Here is a 9755-nt window from a genome sequence, read left to right as displayed (position 1 = left end):
TATTTTGCATCCAAATGATAGTGAAAGGACACCTCTTTAATGAAAAACATGTCCTTAATGATTGAAATTTATAAATACATGATGAAAGACGACTAGAAAACACTTTTGATCATCAAATTTTTTGCATACATTGTATTCATTTTGTCTTCTCCTCTACTTTCTTTTTTTTTTTTTTGTAATAGAGTAGACTCCATTTTATGGTTATTATTCTTACAATTTATAGTTATGTTATTGTAAGGAGTTGTATCTTGAGGAAGAATTGTCATAAACCGGAGCACTAAGGCGGGACAAAATTCTTCTTGAGGGGAGAGTATCCAACATTTGCCTCAACTCAATTTGTTGCTGTAATAGTCTGTAAATTATCGAGATTTCAGGTACACCATAACAAAGAACAATCGTGAAAGATTTGAATCATAGCACTACCACCAGCTATAATGATTTGAACTAAATATTATATGTATTAAAAGATTTTAGTTTCTATCGACTATATTTTTCTTCTTTTTCTTTCAAATTTTAATTTCTAATACAATAAATTACTTTTAGTCTCAAAATCGTGAGGGCCATCAAATTGCATGTCCTTTTTAAAAGCCATACACCACAATGATCATACGAATTTGTTCTGCGCTTTTGCCAAAGAAGGAGTTGCATAGAAGTCTATCATGATCGAGTGGCTTTAAAATTTGAACCACCCAAGGCAATCAATTTGTGAAACACCTTCAATTCTCTATCCCTTCAAATCTATAAATAAATAAATAAATATAATTAAAACTATTCAGAAATATTCCATGTGATATATATATATATATAAAATCCTGCATATATTTGAAAAAAAATATTAGTATATTCGCATGAATCATGATATATAAATTGATATATCATATAAGGGCCGAAAATTCGTGGCTAAGAGCAACAATAAAAATGCAATTTTTTTTTTTGACAAAAACTCGTGTGAGACGGTCTCACGGGTCGTATTTGTGAGACAGATCTCTTATTTGGGTTATCCATGAAAAAGTATTACTTTTTATGCTAAGAATATTACTTTTTATTATGAATATCGATATGATTGACTCGTCTCACAGATTAAGATCCGTGAGACAGGTCTCACATGAGACCCACTCTTTTTTTTTTTTTTTGAAAAGCCCCATAAACATGAACATCCCAAAGCACAAGCCCTATTTTTTCTTCTTCTTGTTTTTCTATAATTCTAATGTAGCTACAATTTTTAATATGTCAAAAAATTCTACCTTTTTTTCAGAATTTAAACATAATATTGTCAGAGTAGGTCTTTTGTGAGACGGTCTAACAAATCTTTATCTGTGAAACCGGTCAACCCTACCGATATTTACAATAAAAAATAATACTTAGCATAAAAAGTAATATTTTTTTATGGATAACCAAAATAAGAGATCCGTCTTACAAAATACGACTCGTGAAACCGTCTTACACAAGTTTTTGTCATATTGTCAATGTTTAAAAAAAAAAAAACATAATATTGTCAAATGTATTTTATGTATCTTGGTATGGGAAGCATGGGAAATAAAATGTCATTGGTATTGTAGTATATTTGAGATTGGTTGGGGGATGAGAATGTGATAAACATGCCTTGCCACGTCATTTTTTATTAGGATTTATGTTGCATTTTATGCCATATTGTCTCAATGTTCCCTACATGCTTTACAAAAGACACGGACCCAAGGGTGTGCATCCATTGAAATCGAAGCCTATTTTTTATATGAAAATCTAACTCGTCGACTTGTATATTTTTCCAAACCGAAATTAAATCCGTAGTTGCGAGTTAGTTTCATTTAATTGGGGGTCGGACAATTCTCTTCTTGCACATTTTTTTGTTCGTCTACGCTACACCAGATGTTCAATTGAACGTGTAATTTGAAAATAAAAAATAAAATAAAATGAAAATACAGATGATAACATAGAGTCAACGAGATATAATATAATTATATTTTATCTTGGGGTCTTTCCAAATTATTTTCCAGCACTAAAACTATGCAGTTTTTTTTTAAGGTTGTTATCTAATTAAAGTGGCTTTAATTTAAAAGGATTGGTGGGTTTTGAATACAAAATTCGTTTAATGGTTAAAACTAAAGAATTGTTAAAAGTTGAAATATTTTTTTATGTTGATCTTTTCGGTGCCAACTTTAGTGATCTTCCTCGACTATATTATTTCCACTATTTTTGTTTGATACATTAAAAAATTATAGTAGGTCTCTTGTGAGACAGTCTTACGAATTTTTATCTGGGAGATGAGTCAACCCTACCGATATTCACAATAAAAAATAATACTCTTAGCATAAACAGTAATAATTTTTCATGGATGACCCAAATAAAAGATCTGTCTCACAAAATACGACCCGTGAGACCGTATCACACAAATTTTTGTCAGAAAATTAATAAGAAATAAAGAATTATTTACTGCAATTATAATATATTCTCCTCAATATATTCAAAAACATACAATTTCAAAATAGCAACTTCCCACACTGCCATATTACTCCATGTCAACTAAATGACTCACCTTGATCGGATCAAATCAACAATTTTCCTAAAAAAAATAAAGGTAGGAAGGGGTGTTTCAAATAGCAAATCGTTTCTTCAAAGCAAAATATTTTTTGAAGATAAAAAGTAAAACTGTAATTATAAAAAACACTTGAATAAAGTCTGACTTTTATAAGTGTTTTTATTTAAAAAAACGCTGCAATCTCGTTTGGATAAATATTGAAAAATGTTTTTGTTTTTATCTTTGAATAACATTAGAAACAGAACCCAAAAACAAATGAGTAGTTCTTTATGAGACTGTCTCAAGAATCTTTATATGTGAGACAGGTCAATCCTACCGATATTCACAATAAAAAATAATACTCTTAGCATAAAAAATAATATTTTTTCATGCATGACCCAAATAAAAGATCTATCTCACAAAATATGACCCATGAGACAGTCTCACACAAATTTTTACCAAAATAAAAAAATCTAACTTCTGAAAAAAGCACTTAGTACTAAGTGCTTTTTTAAAACAGCTTCGTAACCAAACAATATTGTTTTTTTTTATGAAAAAAATTTATTTTGAACCCATTGACTTTTGCAACAATAGGACTCAAAAGAGAGGCGTTCATTACCAATCCAAAGGATATCACAGACTGGGTGAATTCCAAGGATTCCACAAGTAATCCAAAACACGTATCCCTGTTTTGATACGTGTAATTTATTATATAATTGTTTTTTTTTTTGGTAAAAAAATACTAGAGCATCAAATACTGATAAAAAATGGAAGTCAGCCTAAAACACGGCGCAAATATAAGCGTACGTTGGCTGGTCTCTGCAGCAAAAAGAATTGTGTATTTCTTGTTCAAATCAGCGTCCCACCAGATTCTCTAACAATCTCATAAACTGAGATTACATTTTCTGTGCTCAGCAAGACTATGATACACCATTCCAGCAAATCCGACTTCCGATTTTGAAGCACTTCTTGAAGAAAATGGATGTTATGCTGCAGGGACGTGAACATAAGGATGACGAATTAGTTGACGGACAAGGGTGAAATTTATGTTGGGGGATTCAAGGAATAACAATATAACCCGATCCAAAAGTCAGCTAACTTGAAGAATCTGTCAAACTTAAGAGTTGGCACACCTATTTCGGATTGCTAATAACATTTCGTTTAGCTTCAATGAAATTATCTGTACGAGGACCCAAGTTTAACAAGATAGTTCCACCAGAAAGACATGTATCAGAAACATGAACGGCTTAATGTGCTTACCTCAACAAACTTTAGCTTGAAATCGAGGTTTCCAAATCTTTGTGTCACCTCGAATTCCTCGCGAAGATAGTCGAGTATTTGTGCATATTTTGCATCTCTCCATGCAATTTCTGATCTGCAATATGCAAAATACTAACTTTAAACGGTGTCACTTCAAATGTTGACAGTAGTTGCATAACCATAGAAAATGTCTCCAACCATTGGTTTTGTAATTACCTCTCAAAAAGACCGACTTTTAGAATTACATCAGCTAAATTTGAATTAGCCTTCCCTACAAGTTGAAATAGCTTCTTCCGTTGCATTGTAAAAGTGCCGGTCTTCTCCATCCCACGATTTATTTTCGCAAACTCTTCAACCATACCGTCAATCTAAGAGAGATGTTACAAATTTCTAGTTCAGCTTGTGCAACACGGCTAAAAATTGAGCTACACGATACGTCTAGTCTTGTTCAAGAAGGAACTAAAAATACGAAAAGGACTCCATATTTGATTATTTACCTGTGATACGAAATAATCAAGAGCAATGCTCTGACCAAGAACACTGCCAATTATGCGGATGCTATCCACGTCAAGATTTTTCAAAACAATGTAATCTGGACCTCCCTGCATATCCTCGACCAACAAGGGCTTCTCTTTTATAGCATAGTCTGGTATAAAAACAAAGAAATGATAAAAGTGAATGGGCCTAAAGATTCATGCACAGTAGTTCAAATAAAATCTTGCAGTGGATGTAGATGTAGTCCTCTGGATACTAATAGAACCATAATAATACGTGACTACGCGCAAACTAATCGGAGCACAGAAAAAATTAAATGCTTTGCAAATTGAGTTTAATTGTTTGAATTCAGAGTTATGTTAAAAGGTGAAAATAAAAACCATAATGATCTTTACTTTAAATGTAAATGACACAAAAATAAAACATTAACAGAAGTATAATTTGTCCTTATAGACCAAGGTGATGATTTATTCTTTCGTCGAGTACTTTTTGTAGCAATAACTCTTTAACATATCCAAAGCTGATACCAGTCAAGCGGAACCAAATAGATATTACTTATTGCACACATGCTCAAGAATTCAATCATATACAAAAATGAGCACAAAAAATGAAAACATGAGAACCCCAAAATATCGAGGGAGAAAAAAAGAAACTCACCATCTTTTCTCATCTCAGGAAGCAATCCCGAAGCATGTTGCCTCACAGTTTGCAGGTAGAAATCAACCTCGTGATCCTCTACATTGAACAAGACTGCCGAACCATATTGGAAGATAACCATGTAACGATAGCGACTCACATTCTCTTCAAAAAAGGATCCCTGAAATAAAAGAATTGTTTTGCTATGAGTTTCATCTCACTAAGGAAGACTTTGTCCAAAGAAAATTCAAAGTATTCCGGTGATAAAATGATCTGGCTCAATACAAAGGCAATCACTTTGTTATCCGGAAACATTTGGTAGAGACAGAAAAAGTTAGGCATCGATCGGCTCGTTATCTCCAAGCAACAGTGTTGTTCGAGGCTTATATCAATAAGAAGGCAATTCCTTCAGCGAAGGAAACCTTTTACTTAAACGACTAAGTAGTTGTGCGGCATTTCATCCGTAGATTCCCCTCCATACTCCTACCACTTAGCCCATGGAAAAGCACAAGAAACATTCATGTTTCTATTTAAAATGCTTTGGCAAAAGCAAATATACTAGGTAAATACCATGTATGCAATAGTATACGCTTAGAACCAAACATTGAAAACAGAACTATAATATTGAGAATGACATGTGAATTGACAATATTTTTCAAGCAAGGAAGCATGGGGTCCCAAAATTTCTTACTGCTTGCAAAGGGGAGTCCAAATATCGGAGAGCAATACTATTTGATGATCGCGAGGTTGCGGGAATAACATATCTTGAATTCTCAGCTTGAAGATTCTTCAAATCAACGCTGCCAAAAACATGAATCTGAGAGACCAGAAAATCGAGACAGGATAGCATTGAAAAGAAAAAAAGATTGGTGAGTGAAGGCGAATGAATTCTCCCACATCCTACAGATATCATCACATACACATTTGAACCAGTACTACAAACAGCAGGAATCACACCATTGTGTTACATGGAAATTCAAAACAATTCGACATCCTATGTGCTGTAGACAACAACCAAAAAATTATGCAGCCAAAATGCGTGTCCAACAGAGAATCAATATGAAAAATTAAATTATCCATACAGAGATCAGATGCAACTAATAAAATTGTTTCCCATCAGACATTACTTTTTCCAAGATCAAACACTGAAATTTGGAAAAACCTTACTCCTGTCACGGAAACAGGATCATCTTATCACGTTTTCTTTCCAAACCGCTCTCCCCATCCAAATCAAGTTTACTGGGGTGAATCATGAATGCATCTAAATTTGGTATCTTTCTCATGATTTAACAAGAAAAAAGAAGAATCTCGAGTGTTATGTCATCTAAAACACCAGTAAAGACTCTTATAACAAATAAGGACATTAGTCCCAATAAGTAAGACATGACATAAACAAGCAAGCTCACCAAATATTATCACCCCAGTTCAATGAAAAGGAAAAAACAACAGCTTTGGCACGGCCAAAAGTACTCAAAATCAACACCAGACCCACAAATCAACCACATAACTCGAAAGATATACACAGGCCTCCTACATCGCGCAATAAAAAAATCCAAACTTTACATCAATAACAGTGAAATTCAAAATTTACATCAATAACAGTGAAATTCAAAATTTACATCAATAACAGTGAAAAAGGCATTCTTGAATATTCAAAGTGAAGAACCTGGTGCAAAGAAAGAAAGCCTTGACCGGGATTTTCACCTCGTCCTCGTATTTGGAAACTTCTTCGCCAATCTGGTTCTGGTCAAAATCGTCGGTCTTGAAATCGAAATCGTCAGTATAATAAGGAGATGGAAATGGGAGTGCAGAAAACAACCTTAAATTCAAGAATTGGTTCCTATTCTCTGAAATCAATGAAAAATATGGAGATCTAAGAGGTGGGTTTCTGTTGTAGTTAAGATTAAATGCTGATTTCGATGCACATATGATGCGGGAGATTACGAGGGAAGCTCTCCATCTCCCCATTCAGTGTGTATACCTTCGAATAGATTTTTGGGCTGCGTCTCATTTTTTATTTTCACATCGCTAGTTTGTGATTTTTTTTAAGACTAGTTTATTTATTAATTTAATTCTGTACAAATGGAACCAATTTTACATCACTCATTGTTTATTATTATTATTATTATTATTATTGTTACAAATTTCCTTTATCACAATGAATGCCAAATTTAGCGATATTAATTGAAGTAATTGCTTTGTTAAGTTATTATATTTTTTCAATCAAAAAATATTTATGTATATGATATATGTTTACATTTTAATATCTAGCAAAATTATATCAAAAAAGAAACCAAATTAATTTTTTTTAATATTATTTTGGATCTATTAAAATATAAATAAAATATAATCAATCCAATAAAAATAACAAAGATAGTTAAGAAATTGTAATTGATTCGAAATCAATCTTAAAAAGCTTTCCATGTATCAATAGACATGCATCTATTTGAAGTAATGATTTTTTTTTTTCTTCATTCCTATTATTGCTTGCCATAGAAATATATCGAGTAACTTTAAGTTTTGGTGATGTGTCGTTTAAAATCACAGGATTAAAATTGAACACACCGTGCAAATTCAGTAGCCACTAAGTTCAGAAGAACACTCGCGTACTTGTCTGAAGACTGTCTAAGGTCTACTGAACTAAATGGACAACCTTGCACTGAATGATCACACTTTATATTTATGAGCTCAGACTTATTTCTTTATAGATGAAGAATGAATTCAACAAATCAAATATTTAGGGAATGTTCCTTACACTAGTTAAGGTGAATATATCTGACTGTTAATTGTCAATGTCATAAGAATTTATTCCTACATATTATTTTTGGAATACGGTGATTGATACGTGACATCTTGTGTGATTTCAATTAGAGCCATTAGTACTGTGGGGACCCGAACCTAATTCGTCCTCTTAATCATTATTAAGATTCAATATAACAATTAAGAAATGTGGGACATAAAATTTTTCCTTTAAATTGCGAGTGCGAAAACGTAATGTACTCGATCTGATATACATGTCGATATAAAAGTACAAGTCTTGTACAACATTTATTTATCTCAAATTAGAGTTCAATCACTACATCAAGTACTGAAATCCAATCTACATTAAGTCCGGATCTTCACGCTAATTCTGAATCTCTCATCCTCTTCCTGATCCTGATCCTGCCCCACCTGTTGTCATACACACATACAAACAAGATAACAGCCGGATAACTCCGGTGAGAATATAATCTCAGTATAAACAATGTAAACATGCAGTCATATAAAAATGTATATAAAAGCATGAAACACATATCAATAGCATGTATCAAATCAGAAAACACGCATCGATATAAAGCTGTAAATAAACTCTGGACTCGTCATCTCAGACTCGACTCATCTCTAATCTAGGGATCCCGGTTCCTGGATATTACTATATACCGAATTTCCGCAATAGAAGTCTATCTGCTCCTACGCAACATCGATATAAATCAAACATCCAGTGTCTTGGCATATCCGCCAATGACTTGGCATATCCGCCTATGACTCAATACACAAAGCATATCAATCTCGTTCAATTGCAAACATCAATGCAATGATAATTCAGTATGTGATTTTGGGAAACTCAAGTTAAATCAACTCGAGTTGTGCAATCCCGAATCAACATTGATTTATACCTTTTCTTTCTGTCAATCTGACTCTGTCGACGTCTCGTATTCAATTCCTGTCAATACTCAATCTGAAAATGACAATATCGAGGGTATCGTATCAATATACAACTCAGATCAATACTGGATATAATCAGAACTCAATCAAATTCTGTTTCAACAGCATAACTGTACAATCTCGATATACCCAGCAATATAAATCAATCAGATATCAATTCCAATACCTCAGAATCAACAATGATACAAATCTGATATCACATCTCAATCAAATCAACTCTGAAAATCATAACAATTCTATACGGTATCTGTTCTTCAATCCAGTTTCAATTATACGATGTCTAACATATCAAGAACATCATATATGAATAATATCTAATTCCTTCAATACCATAATTTTAAAACATAACAAAACGTAGTAAAAGAATTTCCGCCCGGGCGCTCGGGCGGTCGAGACTTACCGCCCGGGCGCGAGATGTTCTGCCCTCTTGCATTATACAATGGAGCTCGGGCGGTCAAAAACTACAGCCCGGGCACCGAACTTTCTGTCCAACATTTTTTTATTGCACATTGGCGCTCGGGCGGTCATTTTCTACCGCTCGGGCGCCAATAGTTCTGTCCAAACATTGCACAATTCATAAGCTTTGCCCAATCTGGTCTCGGAATGATCCGTCTATAATCATATTAATTCAAAATCAATAATCTCAGATTAACATAATGAAAAATATCGGGCATTACATTTCTCCCCCCCAAGATCCGATTTCGTCCCCGAAATCACAGGCAATCAAATCAGATATCAAAAAGAAATGTATAACAGAAGCTAAATAAGAATACTCACATCAGTGAAATAACTCTGGGAATTTCTGTCTCATGTCTGACTCAGTCTCCGAGGTAGCTTCTTCAATGCCATGACGACTCCACTGAACTTTCACAAGCGGAATAGTCTTCGTTCTGAGCTGTTTTTCTTTACGATCGAGAATCTGAATCGGCTTCTTGAAGTAACTCAGTGTCTCATCTAGTTCGGCCTCGTCTGGCTGAATAACATGTGAAGCATCAGAGAGATATTTCCTCAATAACGATACATGAAAGACATCATGTATTCCAGATAAAGAAGGCGGTAACGCAAGTCGATAGGCACGATCTCCTATCTTCTCGAGAATCTCATACGGCCCAATGTATCGTGGAGACAGTTTCCCTTTCTTGCC

At 33.7% G+C, this 9755-nt stretch overlaps 1 protein-coding gene across 1 annotated transcript; it reads right to left on the bottom strand.

The window, feature by feature from the left end:
- Nucleotides 1–3130: 3130 nt before the first annotated feature.
- On the bottom strand, nt 3131–6947 carry LOC142525230 (protein RETARDED ROOT GROWTH, mitochondrial). The gene is made up of 7 exons (XM_075629447.1): nt 6573–6947; nt 5598–5706; nt 4928–5087; nt 4273–4421; nt 3992–4143; nt 3776–3890; nt 3131–3505 (listed from the first exon to the last, which is right to left on the bottom strand). Exons 1-7 carry the CDS (start codon nt 6872–6874, stop codon nt 3365–3367), a joined length of 1128 nt encoding a protein of 375 aa, XP_075485562.1. The 5' UTR covers nt 6875–6947; the 3' UTR covers nt 3131–3364.
- Nucleotides 6948–9755: the final 2808 nt, after the last annotated feature.

The sequence above is a fragment of the Primulina tabacum genome, chromosome 14 (assembly GCF_025594145.1).
Source record: "Primulina tabacum isolate GXHZ01 chromosome 14, ASM2559414v2, whole genome shotgun sequence".
Lineage (NCBI taxonomy): Eukaryota > Viridiplantae > Streptophyta > Magnoliopsida > Lamiales > Gesneriaceae > Primulina > Primulina tabacum.
The sequence above is the reverse complement of the archived record's forward strand: the minus strand, read 5'-3'. Positions and strand labels throughout refer to the sequence as shown.